Below are 16,140 nucleotides of genomic sequence, written 5' to 3'. Positions count from 1 at the left end.
TAGCTTTGATGACTTTGTCCAACCATCTCATCCTCTGTCGTCCCCTTCTCCTCTTGCCTTCACGCTTTCCCAACATCAGGGTCTTTTCCAGGGAGACTTCTCATGAGATGGTCAAAGTATTGGAGCCTCAGCTTCAGGATCTGTCCTTCCAGGGAGCACTCAGAGTTAATTTCCTTCAGAATGGATAGGTTTGTTCTCCTTGCAGTCCAGGGGGACTCTCAAGAGTCTCCTCCAGCACCACAAGAGGAAAGCATCAATTCTTCGGCGGTCAGCCCTCTTTATGGTATCCTACTGTATCTTATGTGGGGACATGGTGATGCTGCGAGTTAAACCGCAGAAGCCTCTGTGCTGCAAGGTCAGAAGACCAGCAGTCATAAGATTGAATCCACACAATGGAGTGAGCTCCCATCATTTGTCCCAGCTCCTGCGAACCTAGCAGTTTGAACAATTGAAAACACTGATGTATAGGCAGGCTTTCCCAACAGATAATCCCTGACGATTTTTCTTTTATATTCTTTGATTTCCATTTTTGTCTATTTGTAATGTTTTTAATAATTTTATTGTTGCTCCAATTGTAAGCTGCCTAGAGTGGTCTAGTATGACCAGATAGGCGGGATAGAAATAAAATAAAATAAAATAAAATAAAATAAATAAATAAATAAATAAATAGGTACCACCTTGGTGGAAAGGTAACAGCCACGTGACCACGGAAAGTGTCTACGGCCACGTGACCACGGAAAGTGTCTACGGGCAAACGCTGGCTCTACAACTTGGAGACGGGAATGAGCACCGTGCCCTAGAGTCGAACATGACTGGACTAAATGTCAAGGGGAACCTTTACCTTACTGCATCTTAAATTACTTTCAGATTTAAATAATTTTACAATCCAAGAATAGGCAATACCATTGCAAAGACCCTTCAATATAAAATAATTGGGAACAGAAAAGAAAAAGGCTGACAGTACTGCAGAATTAAAAAATCTGCTTTGTCAGAGTCATTATGACTTCAATATACCCTTTATCTTTCTCTGGCATTCTTTGCAACATTGTGCTCAATATATATCTGTAAAATTTTACCAATTTTGTACGTATTTGGATGATCTTAACAAAGTTACTGTCTGGTTTAAATAAACTGTGCCTAATTGGTTGCAGTATACTACTGTGTTCTGTGATCACCATATTTGAGCTGGTGATGTGTTCAGGACATTAAAAATGGCAGTGGCACATCAAAATTTAAGACACTGCAGTGCCTTGAATCAAAGCTTGTCCATCTTCCTATTTAGAAATACGAGGAGCTTTATTACTTTCAGAATGATTATTTTTTACCTTCAACAGGAAAAAAGTTAGCTTACTGGCTGGTACTCAGGTCTTTCAACTTATACAGAATTGCAGTGCAACCTTAATGTCTTCTACCAACTCAGTGGTTATCTTAAAGGGTATTGTTTATTTAGCCAAAAAGCCATATAATATATTACCAATAATTTTTTCAGAGGTTTTCGGTGTCGTTTTCATGTTTCTAGGGTAGTACCTTCCTGTTACCTACACATTTACTCTTCAGACCTGTTAACATTTCAGCTTAAGTACCATGAAATCAACAAAACTATGAATAAATTTAATAAATCAACATTTATTAAGAAAAATATACATTTCAAGAGGTCCTTTACAGAATGCTTTTATAAATGTTCTTATAATAGCTTAATTTCATTCTGAGCTCTTTTGAGTGGCCCAGGTTTTGAAACAAGTGCAAATCTGCATAGTAGCAGCATCAGTTTTTGGTAGCTCAATTAAAACAGCAGCACTATGATAAAGGTATGAATAGCTGACATCCTGTTGGTGTAACTATGCCTGTGAAAGAGTGAGAATCTCATAGCAAGGAGCAATATTTGTTAAATTAAAACTTCCTACTTTTGCCCCACAGCTTTTCTGACACACATATAATCCCTGGAAGCAGCAGGATGGAGGGATGAAGTATTTAATTCCTGAAAACTACTAATACTGGATGACATTACCAAGCAAGGGTAGATTTTGGTTAATTAATTACTTGTTCTTTCCATCCTGTGGCACTCATTACTTCCAGATAATGAAAAAAATTACATAGGTGTTGCAAAAGATGCATAGCTGAAGTTGAAGGCTTTTAATTACTAAAAATCTCCCTGCTAGTGACATTACTTTTTTTGTGTTACTTTTGTGAAAGTAACACAAAAGATTTAAGCCAGTGTTTTTTATGACAAAGGTTTCTGCCTCACCGATAAGTCATGGTTTCCCATTAATATATTCCCCAGCTTCTTTTCTTCTGGTATTCTATCCAGCAAGTTCATCCAGGATTACCTACTGTAATCCTTCCGTTAAGAGTTCTCTGGAAGGTTTTTAAGCTTGGAAAGGAAAAACAGAGGGTGACCACATTGCCAAAAACTATGGAAAATATTATGAATTTGGGGTTGGCTGAGTTGCATTTTCCCATTGATCAGACAACACACTGGCAAGTGAAAATCAGCCTGGATCCCTCCCTGCATCCATAGCTTTTGTCCACCAGGGAACTTTCTACTTTTTAAAATTGCAAATCCTTTCTTATTAACTCAAGTATGTGATCACTTGAATGGATGAATGAGAGGACAAGGTGTGAACATATGCACCCTCAAAGCACTTCCCCCTTGCTTCATTGCGTACACTGCCCAGCAAAGCCTCTCCCCTAAGACTCTTCTTTTTTTTAAAAGAGCTCCTCCTGGACAATATTCTTTTATATCTATTTTAACAAGTTAACAAGGCAATGCCCCACGTCAGAAACTAGCAACCAAGACAGGAAAAAGCCTGTCTCATTGCCTATTAATGCAGTTCTTTCAACAATATCAGCAATTTAGTTCAAGTGTGGCCACTCGAATCATAGTTTTGAATCCCCTGGTGTGACTACACAGCAAATGAATGTGCATTTCCCTCATTGTGTAGTTCCACTTTAATCTGAGGTGATCTTGAAATGGATGAATTACTCCCCTGGTGTTAAAAATTACAGTATTTAAACAATTTGATATGTCAGATGGTCAGAATTTTTGTTAATAGAAATCCTTTTCTCCCAATGTCCTTTTTTCATTGTTTTCTTCATGTTCTGATAAGGTACATGAAGCAATGTTGCTTGTGCAAGCAAGCAACCAGCAGTGTTTAGTAACAGACTGTGGCCTGCTGACAGTAGGTACTGATCTTTCTGTTTCTACTCAGCTGACAGAGCAAGCAATGAAAACTGGTGCAAATGAGTTAATAGCCCAATTGCCCTCTTCCTAGCCAAAGCAGAAGCAACTGGGATATTCCTAAGTGTAGCTAGTGTTAGCTGGATGGAAGAAGTAACCAGAAACAGCAACTTTATATACCGTGTTTTCCCAAAAGATATGGTCTTATATTAATTTTTGCTCCAAAAAAGCATTAGGGCTTATTTTTAGTGGATGTTTTACTTTTCTTTTCATGTACAACAATCTACATTTTTTTCAAATAGAATCATATCATCTAGTTGCAGCACAATGGTGGAGGGTAGGGTTTCACTTAACTGGGACTTATCTTTAGGGTAGAGTTTATATTAGGAGCATCCTGAAAAATCATATTAGGGCTTACAGTATTTTCAGGTAAGGTCTTATTTTTGGGAAAACAGGGTATCAATACAGTGCATAATACTATATAATTTTTGAACAGGACACAGTTACAGAATGCACAGTCACTTTGTCTGTATTCCAAATGGAATTGTACAAGCTTTTCCTCACACTAGCTGCACTGTCAACTGAGAGTGTCACTCCATGAGGTTAAGATAGTCTGAACAATCAAATCCTGATTTACTTGAAGGTTGTAAAGTTTCATGCGTCACTTGTGTGCACTGGTCATATAAATCTTGGTCAATCTGATCAGATGCAATTTCTTGTTCCCGGGACTCATGCTCTTCTTCTAGTAATGCACTTCCAGGGCAGATATATATTGTTGAGTTTGCTCCTAAATAAAACCATATGTTTAGTTAAATACACATTCGATGCAAATTCATTACAATGGGGTCTTGACTTAAGAACGGCTCGAGTTAAGAACATTTTGACTTAAGAACCACTCTCTCAGGAAAATATTGACTTGACTTACATACTTAGATTTGAGTTAAGAACTGAAAAAAACCCATGTGGGAGGCAGGGAAAGTGCAAAATTTGAACTTTCAGTTAACTGTTGGCCAGTGAAAAGGGTGCCTGTCTGCTTCCTCACTCCTCCCAGCGTTTAGAGAGTGGATTGGAAGACAGTCTTCAGACTGCCTGGTACTGTCCTGCCTGGACTGTATTTTCCCTGCCTTCCCTGAACCTTTCTTGACCTAAGAAAAAAAGAAACAAAATATCCCCCTGTAGTGGTCAAAGGCGGAATAGCAGCTTCCCATTAGTTTCTATGGACGGAAAAGAGCAGATACGGATCAAATGGTTTTCAATGCATTCCTATGGGAAATGCAGATTTGACCTGAGAACTTTTTGACTTGAGAACCGCCTTCCAATACGGATTAAGTTCTCAAGTCAAGACCCCACTGTATTTTAAAAAAAATTGGTTTAAGTCTGAAACTAAGCTGTAGGGCTGATCTATCAAAACTTGTAGTTTGGTTACACATAAAAATTCCTGGCCATTATGATGCATTTAGCATTGATATAGATGGAAAAAATGTGTGAGAATCTCCAGTTTTTTAAGAATGTTGGGTGGGGGTAGTAGAGCAAGCTGTTGTAGGGGACAGCTTCACTTTTTATTCAAACTTTGCATCCCAGGCAGGGTTATTTAGAACAGTGGTTCTTAACCTTTGTTACTCAGGTGTTTTTGAACTGCAACTCCCAGAAACCTCAGCCAGCAGAGCTGATGGTGAAGGCTTCTGGGAGTTGCAGTCCAAAAACATCTGAGTAACAAAGGTTAAGAACCAGTGATTTGGAAGATTAACAACCAGTAATTCTCTGCTCTTTATTTTAAAATTAGTAAATAAGACTAGAGATGTGTATATTTGTATTCATATACGAATACCACCACACAGCTGGATATAACAAGGATTATGCCCACTCACCCGTCCGCTGCTGCCGCTGGCTCCGCTCTCCCTTCTAATCGCTCCGGAGCTCACAGTCGACTATCCACTCCTGGCAGAAGGAGGGAAGACAAGTCTCCCTGCCAGGCTGACAAGCAGATAGCTAACCTCAAGGTCCAGAGCAACTGGAAGGGGGAGCAGAGCTGGCGGCAGCAGAGAACATGTGAGTGGATGGTCCAGCTCCAGGGGGCTGGTTCCTCATTACATCTAGCTGTGTGTGGGTATCTGTATACAAATACAGTGGTGCCTCGCTTAACGATTGTCTCGCTTAACAAGGAAATCGCTTTACAATTCGGTTTTTGCTATCGCAAAAAGATGGTTTAAATGGGGTTTTTCCGCTTTGCGATGATTGGTTCCCTGCTGATCGTCGGGTTTCAAAACGGCCGCTGGCTGAAGAAAATGGCTCCCTGCTGTTTTCTAGGACAGATTTCTCGCTTTACAGGCACTGAAAATGGCCGCCGTATGGAGGATCTTCGCTGGACGAGCAGGTATTCAGCCCATTGGAACGCATTGAATGGTTTTCAATACTTTCAATGGTTTTTTAAATTTCGTTTGACGTTTTCGCTCTACAGCGATTTCGCTGGAATGAATTAACGTCGTCAAGCGAGGCACCATTGTACCCCCATTTCTAAATAAGGCACATATGACCTCTATATTTATTCTTGTCATACGGTACGATATGTACATGACAGCACAATTTTCCTCCCAATAGATGTAGGGATTTATAGAATAATTCAACAGCATACTAGATGCCTGGAGCCCCCTTGGATATGTAAAGTATACAGTACTGCTTTTAATATAGAAGTGACTGTTCAAAAGCAGCCTACTCAGACTGACAGAAGATATCAGGCAAGTATGAGACACCAACACTGCCCACCGCTGTTACTTGATCATGTGTCATTACAAGCATGTGCCCCCTGTCTGGAGTATAGGAGAAATTAAGCCTCCTTCTTTCCCTTCCTCATCCAGCTTTATGGTAGCAGCTCCTTCCCTTCCCTTCCAAGATTCAAAAGGCAAGTGGAGATGGCCTCTATTCCTAACCACAGCTGTGGTATGCTTATGCAAACAAGCAACCAGGCGTGGTCAGCTGGCAGTAGCTACTCCTACCTGGCTGACTGAGCAAGCAGTAACAGTTCTAAATGAGTTAACAGCCCAGTTGCCCTCTTCTTAGCCAAACCTGCCTAGGCTTCTTTTTAAGGAGAAAGGCAAGATAAAAATACTTTAAATAAATAAATAAATAAAAGCAGAAACACAGCATAGCCAATATTTACTGGCTGGAATAAGTAACAAGAAACAGCAAATAGTAAAGAGGAAAAAGTGAAGCCATCAGACCACCAGAGAGGACAACAGCAGAGATAAAAGAAGAGGAACTACTATCATGTGCAGTATGGCATATATAGTAACTGGACCCGAAACACATTTCACCACTACCATTAAAATGTGTTTACCAATGCTCACATAGCTTTCTCCTCAGGTAATTGTGTCTCCCCATATTAAAACCCCTAGACTATGTCTAGATGGGCGGCATATAAATGCAATAAATAAATAAATAAATAAAATAGACCAGGTATGTTTTTAAAAAACAAGCAACAATATAGCAATTAAAATACAACTGCAGTAGATCTCCTCTATTATGATTACTAAAGAAAAACATTTTATGAGCATATTTTTATTCCTGCAGCCAGTATCTCATGCCTAGGTTAATCTGCAGGTTTATTACTTGTAATTTTTTTTCTATTTAGGCAAATCACCAACAAAAAAAATGCAATCTTGCAAAGAACTGCTTATCTGTTTAAAATATTGTTATTCCAGAAATTATGTGCTTAAATTACAGCAGCAGCAGTCTAGTTATTTTTCAAGGATCAACAGATTTGATGGAAACCATGAGAAAAACACACCAGATTTTAGAGGACTATATTCAACATAAATGTTTCTGGGTATTCCTGAGTCAACATAAATGTTTCTGGGACAATCAGGACCACATTGCCTAGCTTACCCAACAGAACTGTTTGTGATAGCACAAACGGTAGCAAATATGTAAGAAATTCTTAATTACGGTTGTGTACCACCATGTCATTTCTGATTTATAGCACCTCTTCCAGGATTTCCTAAGTATAAAGCACTCAGAAGTGGATTCCAACTTCATCCTTCTGGCTGTGGTCTGGGATCATGCAGTTGCCTAAAACTGCATATATAGTAAGACACATAATCCCATCATCCACACACCTAATGGGTGCTTTAAATTTCTGGCCTGTGATTTCACAACCAAGGTGCTCCAAACACTGAGCTACCATCATTTTTTAAAGAAGCTTTTCTTTTCCTCTACTCAACATTACTACAAGAAGTACATTGTAGAATTTTAAACATTATGTTATCCTTCCCTCTTTTCAATTATTTGTGTATCGTTTTATATATTCAAGGCTGAATGGAGATTAGAGAATGCAGGTACCACCTTGATGTGGATGAATTCCTTCTTTCATTCCACCATGCTTTGAATAATCAATATTTTCCAGCAAATTTCCCACTGTGGTCTTTTTGGCAACTGGCAACATTTCATCTGAATTCTGTCAACAGAGATAGGAAAAAAAATCAGTTTATTTAATTGATATATTTCTTCAATGACTATCAAAGGAAATACATACTCAGAAAAATGTTCCTGAAGAACTTTCAAATAATTATAAAACCAGGGGATCTCAACAAGTCAAAAATAACTCTACCACATAGTGTTTCCCTGAAAATAAGACAGGGTCTTATATAAATTCCTGCTCCAAAAAATGCATTAGGGCTTATTTTCAGAGGATGTTTCATTTTTTTTCATGAACAACAATCTACATTTATTCAAATACAGTCGTGTCTTCTTCTCGTTGCTGCAAAACGGTGGAGGGCAGGGTTTCACTTAAGTGGGGCTTATTTTGAGGGGTAGGGCTTATATTACGAGCATCCTGAAAAATCATACTAGGATTTATTTTCAGGTTAGATATTTTTTCAGGGAAACAGGGTAGTTTCATTTGATAGGACTTTATGCTACATGCATATCCAAAATGAATAATCCATATAACTCAAACTTTGAAAAAATTGTGTACTATTAGCTTTAAATATAGTAATTGTGGCAGTATCAGGAATAACAGAAAATGCTAATCACAGATGTTTTAATATGGTAAAGATTGGTTCTATATAGAAGCAGAGTAAGCAACTGCAATGTGAAACCAGGTTCATGCTTGAAATCTTGTTGCACAGGCCCTTTCTGTCCCAATTCTTCCTGGCTCAGCTGCCAGATCTCCTAAGAATCCCAGCTCCTGCTCTCTCGTTCTGCTTGCTCGTCTCCTTTCCTCTTTTAAAAAACAAAACAAAACTTGTGCACTGTTAATTGCACAGTCTGGTCTTCCTGGATGTAATGCCTAGCAGGCAATATGGCATAAAGTTATGCCAAGAAGAACACGACTTCAGCTAATGAAGAATACTGTTGATGCTGACATTGACAAAACCCAGTTTTGGGAGAGAGCCTTCAAAAAGAATTAACAGAAAATTCATTATGTTGCAAGATCTATACATTCATAATACAGTATAATTACTGTTTTATACCTCATTTGCTCGTTTCCGTCCTGAAATTTCTGTAAATAGATGGTCAAAAGTAGTATTAATACATGCAGACATTGAGTTTGTGTGGATCTGCTGTGTTTTAATACAACTGTCAGTAATTCCTAGTGATTCAGCCACCTAAGAAAGAAAAATAGGAATTCATGAGGAAGTATAACTGGTTTTGTCCAAGAGAAAATGTTCAGGAAGAAAACATGCATTAATAAAGTAACTATTAAAATATTAATATGAATTTCAGGTTGTCTAAGGGTTAAGTCTGTTATGAACTAAAATATTTACTCAGTAATGAATAAAATGTCAGAAATTATATTTATATTAAAAAAGGTTAAGCAATTTAAATGTTGCAGTTGTAACTGCTACCTTCAACCCAAAAATGGTTTCCCTAGGATACCTTACATGCAGCAAGTAGTAATTTAAACATAGTTTTAAAAGTAGATCACTTTTACAGAGAAAAATATCAAAAGTATATCACAAAAGAGATAATACACATCCTGGAACACGCAAATTAGGGGCATCTGAACAGTAATAGCTACCTCTCAGATATTTGGTATGTTCAGTTTTTTTTCAAGTGAATATAGTATCTGAAATCAACTACATACATTTTGAATGGAGCTTGGCTAATAGCAAAAAATGCAATTGTCCAGCATATTATTTACCTTAGGGTTTTTTATTTCCATTGGCTCATTTAATTCTGGGTTACTGAAATAGTCTTGACACATTCTCTTTACCATACCATGTAGCTCCTCAAACTCCTTGTATACATCTGGGAAGGGTGCTTTTGCTGGACATTTTTTTTCTACCTGGGCAAAAACAAGAGGTACTTAAAATAGAAGCATGCTCCTAAGTCACAAGATACAAGCTTCATTCATGTCCATTACAGGATTATACCAGCTCTTCTGCTTTTTAAAAAAACTTATTCTGCTTTTCTGTCACAATTGTAGCAGAAGTTGACATCCCTCGCCTTGCCAGCAGCTTAAGCTGTTTTATGTTAAACAGTGAAGGGATTGATAAGAAGTTGAATTTTAAAAATAACAGTTGATTCCCAAGATTAATTTAAAAGCGTAACTTCTGGCTGCTAGCTATAGTTTTTGGTATACCAGCCTCTGGAATCTTTTGAGGGAAATTACTGAGTGCAGTTGAAAACAGTGCATACAATTTGTGAGAATAATAATATTTTACTGAGGCAAAAATACACTAGTGTTTACTTCTCTAAAGAGTGAAATAGCAAGCAGTACTCCATCCATAAACTAGGAGTTTAGAACAAGGCAGAGAAAGTAATAGCTCTCACTTTTTCAGTCATTCTCTTTGCAATTTTCTGTGATCCTGGCTTCACCCAACTTTTTTTTCATCAAAGAATGAGAAAACCCACATTAATGGGACTGTCTACAGACACAGACAAGTTTTCTCAAGAGCTCTCACTGAACTCTCACATATACCTGCTTTTATTTTGTTTTATGGTGTTTATAAGCTAGTCTTGAGATTCACTTTGAAGTGAAAAGAGAGGGTAAAAATGTTAATAAAGAAATTACTTACCTTCTTTAGCAGAAATTCAAATACAGTAATAAGAGTTGTAAGGCGTGGAACAGCCAGCTCTATGAAATCTTCAATGGAGGATTGCTCAATCAGCTGTTGGAAGAACAGCATAAGATCTTTAGAGAAGTCATTAACAATAACCACCTACCGTCAAGTCGATTCTGACAACTTTCCAGAGTTTTCTCTGCAGAGAATGCTCAGAACTCTTCCCTTCTTCTCGGAGCACCCTGAGACCGTGCAGCTTGCCTAAGGCAACATAGGCTGGCTCTATGCACAGGATCAACATTTATATAATATCAGTGTCAATTAACAATACATGGGGATAAGGAAATAAAATTACAAATAAAGTTACTGAAAAGTGCCAATGTTAGTAAAAGGTTTCAATCTTCATCTTTAACATGAGTGTAATGTATAAAAAGAAAAAAAACCTAAGAGATACTGTATATTAGATGCAAAATTCTTCAATGTGCATACCAGATGTCACAGCAGGCATAGTAATTATCTACTGTGGCTCACCTCTTCCTCTCAGAAGATTCTGAGAGGACTGTTTGAGGAAGCAAGACTTCCAACTTTAAAGCAGGCTTGCTAACGAATAAGTGCTGCTGAGTTGAGTGGGCTCACATCTGAATATGTACCGTATTTTTCTGTGTATAAAACAACACTTTTTCCTAAAATCATTAGAGGAAAAATTTAGGGTTGTTTTATACATGGAAGGAGGTGGAGGCAAAGGAGCAGCCGTGCTCAGCTCAGCCACCTCTCGCAGCTGCCCACTGACTGCTGCCGCCGCGGTCCAATCACCTCCTCCAGCGCGACTTGCCAGGGCTCACCTTCAGTTCACGTTGCCACCTTGTCCCCTGCCTGAAGGGAGCCCGCAAGCGGTGCAGGAGGCAGCAGTCAATGGGTAGCAGTGAGAGGCGGCCAAATGCGGCTGCTCCTTTGCCTCCATCTCCACCTCCTGCTGCCTCCGCCGCTGGACTGCCTCCTCCAGAGCCACTCACAGGCTCTGCAGCAGCAGCAAGAGATGGAGGCAAAGGAGCAGCCATGCTCGGCAGCCTCTAGCTGCTGCCCATTGACTGCTACCGCCGCAGCTGCCAGATCGCCTCCTCCAGCACCACTCACAGGCTCCTTTTGGATAGGGACAAGGTGGTGACGTGAGCTAGAGGTGAGCCCCGGCAAGTCGCACTGGAGGACGTGATCGGGCAGCGGAGGTAGCAGCAGCAAGAGGCAGACAAGGAGCCATGCTGGCCCATCCCTTGTGGCTGCCCATTGACTGCTCCTCTGCTTCTGGCAAGGTAAGGGGTTGTCTATACATGGAAAAATATAGTACTTATAATGTTGGGGGGTTCTATACATGGAAACATATAGTACTTATAATGTTGTGCACGCATTTCAGCCCTAGAAAATAAGGCAGTCCAATTATCACAAAATGATTGTAACTTTGAATAACTGTGAAAGCGAGTCATACCTCTTTTAGCCTAGCTTTCCTTCTAAATATACTGTGGTGTTCTGCTGACATATTATTAAGAGACTTGGAACGGAACTGACCAGGTCTGTTAAATCCTCCAGAATGCCTTGATCTTTCAGTCTTCTTTGACTGACTGAGCCTTCCTGTCCGTCGGAGTCTTCCAGGGCCCAAGTATAACCGATGGCTGCTTAGTTGTTGCACAAACTTTTTATCTTCTGCAGATGCATGTGATTTCTAGAAAATGTTAAGACTTTTAAAGCCTTGCACATACATATTGATTAGTCAGACTTAAACAACTGTACTAAGTCTATGAGCTGTCACCTTCAGTTACTGTGATAGCTTTGTGGTCTATTTTTGCTGCACTTTGTTGTCACTGTAACAAATGATGATAGAACATCAGATAGAACAGTGTTTGTGTACCATTGCAATTACCATGCAACAGTTTTTGTCTCCTGCTTGTAAACTCACTTCAAGAAGGCTGTTGCAGATCAATAGAAGCAATGACCATTAGTATTTTTTTTACTAATTGTTGTTGTTTAGTTGTGTCTGACTCTTCATGACCCCATGGACCAGAACACGCCAGGCCCTCCTGTCTTCGACTTTTTACTAATAATCATCCCTTAATGGTTGTTGTAGGTTTTTCGGGCTGTTTGGCTATATTCTGTTCAGAACATGGCCAAACAGCCCGAAAAACCTACAACCATCGGATCCCAGCCATGAAAGCTTTCAAGAATACAATCATCCCTTAACTTTCTACCTATAGGTTTTTCGGGCTCTTTGGCAGTGTTCTGAAGGTTCTTCTTTCTAACGTTTCGCAGTCTCTGGCAAAACATCAGGAAGAAGAACCTTCAGAATTTTGCCAGTTTCTAGCTATAACTTCTCATAATGCAAAATATTTAAAAACATTTTAAGTATGTCATGTTTTGCTAATGAAGTATTAACATTCATCTGATTGATACAATTCATTAAGATTTTATATAATATTGCTCATTATAATGAGTGTACAGCATGGTTTTAGGGTTCTCAATACACTGATTAGAAAAAGCCTTTTTACCAGTGAACAGAAAATGGCAGATGGATACTTACAACACTTGTCTTTCTAGTGTGCTCCAGCAAAGCCATCCCATGAGGCCTGCTTGTAGGGGAAGAGAGTGACGGTTCTTGCTGTCCATGGTCTGGATTAAGTTTATAATGCCGTGCTAATCCTCCTTTGCCTATATAGGACTTGTCACAACTCTGACATTTAAATAGTTTTGGCCTCAGGTTGTACATCAAGGGATCAAATAATGAACACACTGCCTTCTCTTTGTCACCATCATCTTCTAAACTCAGCTCAGAATAGTCATCAGAATCAGACTGGTGACAGTCAGCCAAGTCTTCAGTTTTAATGAATTTGTAATCCTTAATTTTATATTTAGGAGGCTGTGAAATCCGTCCAGAACGTGTTTTCACCTTTAAGGGCTTTTTAACTTTTTCTTTTTTCTTGTGGTTTGTAAGAGATTTTTCTGAACAAACTGAAACCCGATTAGTACTTAGAGAATCTACTGCAGCTGTTGCATCAGTTGCATTTGTTTGTCCGTGTGTAGGTATTTTAGCTACAGACACTTGTCCAAAGGGAGGTAAAGGGTTCTGCAGCAGTAACTGAACTGTAGGTTCAGAAGAATTACAGATGAAAAACTGCTGTGACTCAGTTCCTGTAAGAGGCAGCAGTCGAATAATCTGAGGATTAACAACACTGAATTCTAACTTCTTGGAATTCTTCTCAGTTGGCTGAACTATAGACTGGACTGTTGAAGGACATAAGACTGACTTTTCTTTCTGTATTGTATGATCAGATTGTACTCGAACACAGATGGATTCCAAGTGCTTTAAAAAAAAGACAGTTACACGTAAAACCTCATACATAAACATATATAGTAAATTTACTACAAAATTCAGGCTTGACTAATTGCAGACTTAGTTCAGAGGTACCTGTAGTAGGTTTCAAATTTTCATCTGATAGTGTGGGTTAGAATGTTTCTTTCAAACTTGTTACAAAATGGTTGCCAATATTTTAGTGGCCTAACAAAGGTATCACCCACCCTTCTCTTCAGACTGCATACAAAAACCACAGTTTTGTTAAGGAGAATTGTTAGTGATTATTTCTTGTTTGAATGCCGTGTTGCTATTTTGCTGTTTTTAATTTGCTGTACACTGCCTTAGTGGCTCTTCAGAGAAAAGCAAAAAAACCCATTCTGTAAATCAATAAGCAAACACACAAATACCCAACCATTAGGCATCTTATGTCCTAATACAGTAATTGGTTTTGATTTTAAAAATGCATCTTCTGCATCCAACAATCCCTTTAAGGCAAAGCAACTAGCAGTAATCAAGTAGCAGGGAGCCTGTGACTCTCCAGATGTTGCTGGATTGAATAAGTAAGTCTGTGCTTGATGAGATGATAGGAGTAGCAATCCAGCAACAAGAGTTAACATTACATACTGTAGTTTGCCTTCCTACCCTTTTGATCCCTACTGAAAAACCCACCTCTTTCATAAAGCATTTGGTTGAATCCACTAAACTACCTTCACTGGTGTGGTACCAACCAGCTGTGATGGATTATTCCCATCACCTCCAAGCAGCATGAAGCACCAGGTTTGTGAAGACTGCAGTGCTCCTTATTAGAGATAGGGGCATTCGTATACGAATACCCTGCACAATTGGTGTTAACCAAGGTCCAGCCCTATGGGGCCGGACTGTACACTCACTGATCTGATGCAATTCTACGAATGGTTCCGCAGTGCCTGATCCATTCACCACTCCTGTGATTTTACAGTTGAGTGGTCTGACACGGTCTTATGTTATTCAAATTGGGGTTTGTTTGCTCTCTTGTTCAATGTTGATTTGCTGTTTATTACTGAATATTATTTTATATTGCTGATGCTCTTATTGTAGGCTGCCCAGAGCAGTGGCCACTAGATGGGCGGGGTAAAAGTTCAAATAAATAAATAAATAAATAAATACGCGTGCATACAGAAAAAGCAGACAGTAATTTTCGACTTAAACATTAGTCACCCTTCCTCCCCACTGCACAAAAATGCTTCAAAAGACCCAACGAGGCTCATTTATACCTTGAGGGGAAGGAGCCCGGGGGTGGCAGCAGCCGCTTCCCCCGATCTGCCCTGAGGAAGAGCGACCCGCTGGGCCGTATCCTGCAGCGGCCGGGCCCCGTTGGGGAGTCCCCTGGACACCGGCGGCACAGACCCCGAAGCAAGCGGAATGAAACCTTGAGACTGGGAGGCGGAAACGGGCAACACGGCGACGCCGTCCAGGCCCGGCGACGAAGTGGCGGCCTCGACGACACGGCGGTCCGGCCACCTTTCCACGGCCGCTTCCTTGCCAAGCGACGGGCGAGGCGCCTCCTCCAGCAGCGCCGTTCTCGGGACCTGCGTGGCCGCCGCCGCCGCCACCTCCAGCGGCCGGCTCACCTTCTCGCACCCGACCTCGGTCCCCAGCCTCGGGAGCCTCCGGTCTAGCTGTGGGTGCCCGAGAGTCCTAGAGCCAGGGGCCGGTTCCTGGTTGAGAAGGGCACTCTTTCTACCCAGCTCCCTTCCCTCAGAAGCCGCCATCTTAGTGAGCGGTTGAAGGAGACGGTTGGACCACGCAGGAGCCTGGCCACGCCCCCTTCCGCACCCCGGGCATCCAAGAAACTTCCTATGCCGTGAAAGGAAGGAGTTGAATTGCAGCTACGGAAACCGTCGAAGGACAAAAGTGGGGAGCAACGAGGGCGGGCTCCGCGTTTTCCCCCCACGGTGTTCCGCTGTGCGGAAAATAAATTTGAAAGCGAGCATAGGATTGTAATGGCGGAGGTACAATGTATTAGGAGACTGCTGAGATCTTAATTGGGATTCTTAACACGGACGCGATGGACTGATCGTGTGCTCGCGATAGGAGGCATCGTGCTGTGAATGCCCAGTATTAATAACGTCATTTCTACCAGCATTTTCTGCATTTAATTTTCCTATACACAAAGCCTACCCGCAACTATGCGTGCCTATCAGTGACGTCCGGGATCTGTCTGGTTGTGTGGGTTTTTGCTCTCTTTCCGTGGGATCTCGTCCATACGGGCAATGTTTATGCGCATAAAAACAGAAGCACATCGTGGACGTTGTGCATTCGGCTCGCATTACCAAGAAGCAGCTTTTAAATCTTCCACTCCCCTTTTAAATTAAAAATATTCCTAAAGGAAAAACACGGGAGTTTCCAAGGCACTCGTATCCCCGTTAACCTTGAAGCAAGCTACATTCAACGTGACGAGATTTATTTCTGAGTAGACGTGCAAGGGGTGTCAATGTAATGAACTGAAACATCCCCAGTATTCTGCTTTCCTAGCAAGATGTTCAGATCTCTGCAGAGAAATAACCCACAAGAAAAAGCTGAGACGCCTTGTACTTAACCATGGGGCCAAGCCTTCCTTTTTGCATCGTAGGGATATTTTAATC

The 16,140-nt window shown here is 40.5% G+C and overlaps 1 protein-coding gene across 2 annotated transcripts; it reads right to left on the bottom strand.

Moving 5' to 3' along the window:
- Nucleotides 1-1,606: 1,606 nt before the first annotated feature.
- Nucleotides 1,607-15,310, bottom strand: ZNF839 (zinc finger protein 839). Of its 2 annotated transcripts, XM_072986683.2 has the most exons (8): nucleotides 14,770-15,308; nucleotides 12,746-13,525; nucleotides 11,660-11,893; nucleotides 10,195-10,287; nucleotides 9,318-9,461; nucleotides 8,647-8,781; nucleotides 7,517-7,628; nucleotides 1,607-3,965 (listed from the first exon to the last, which is right to left on the bottom strand). In XM_072986683.2, the coding sequence occupies exons 1-8, from the start codon at nucleotides 15,265-15,267 to the stop codon at nucleotides 3,769-3,771; spliced, it is 2,193 nt and encodes a 730-aa protein (XP_072842784.2). In that variant the 5' UTR covers nucleotides 15,268-15,308; the 3' UTR covers nucleotides 1,607-3,768. The 2 variants fall into 2 exon arrangements, with proteins under 2 accessions (XP_072842784.2, XP_072842785.2); XM_072986684.2 differs by lacking the exon at nucleotides 9,318-9,461 and having other exon boundaries at nucleotides 14,770-15,310.
- Between the last annotated feature and the right edge of the window lie 830 nt (nucleotides 15,311-16,140).

Source organism: Pogona vitticeps, chromosome 1 (genome assembly GCF_051106095.1).
Source record: "Pogona vitticeps strain Pit_001003342236 chromosome 1, PviZW2.1, whole genome shotgun sequence".
NCBI lineage: Eukaryota > Metazoa > Chordata > Lepidosauria > Squamata > Agamidae > Pogona > Pogona vitticeps.
Note: the sequence above shows the minus strand (reverse complement) of the source record. Positions and strands in the feature narration are given on the sequence as shown.

Coding starts and splice junctions, on each gene's coding strand:
- ZNF839 (XM_072986683.2), bottom strand. CDS start 15,267: ATGGCGGCTTCTGAGGGAAGGGAGCTGGGTAGAAAGAGTGCCCTTCTC. Junction 13,526..14,769: donor CCGGGCTCCTTCCCCTCAAG/GTATAAATGAGC, acceptor TTTTTTTTAAAG/CACTTGGAATCCATCTGTGT. Junction 7,629..8,646: donor GACGGAAACGAGCAAATGAG/GTATAAAACAGT, acceptor CTCTGTTGACAG/AATTCAGATGAAATGTTGCC.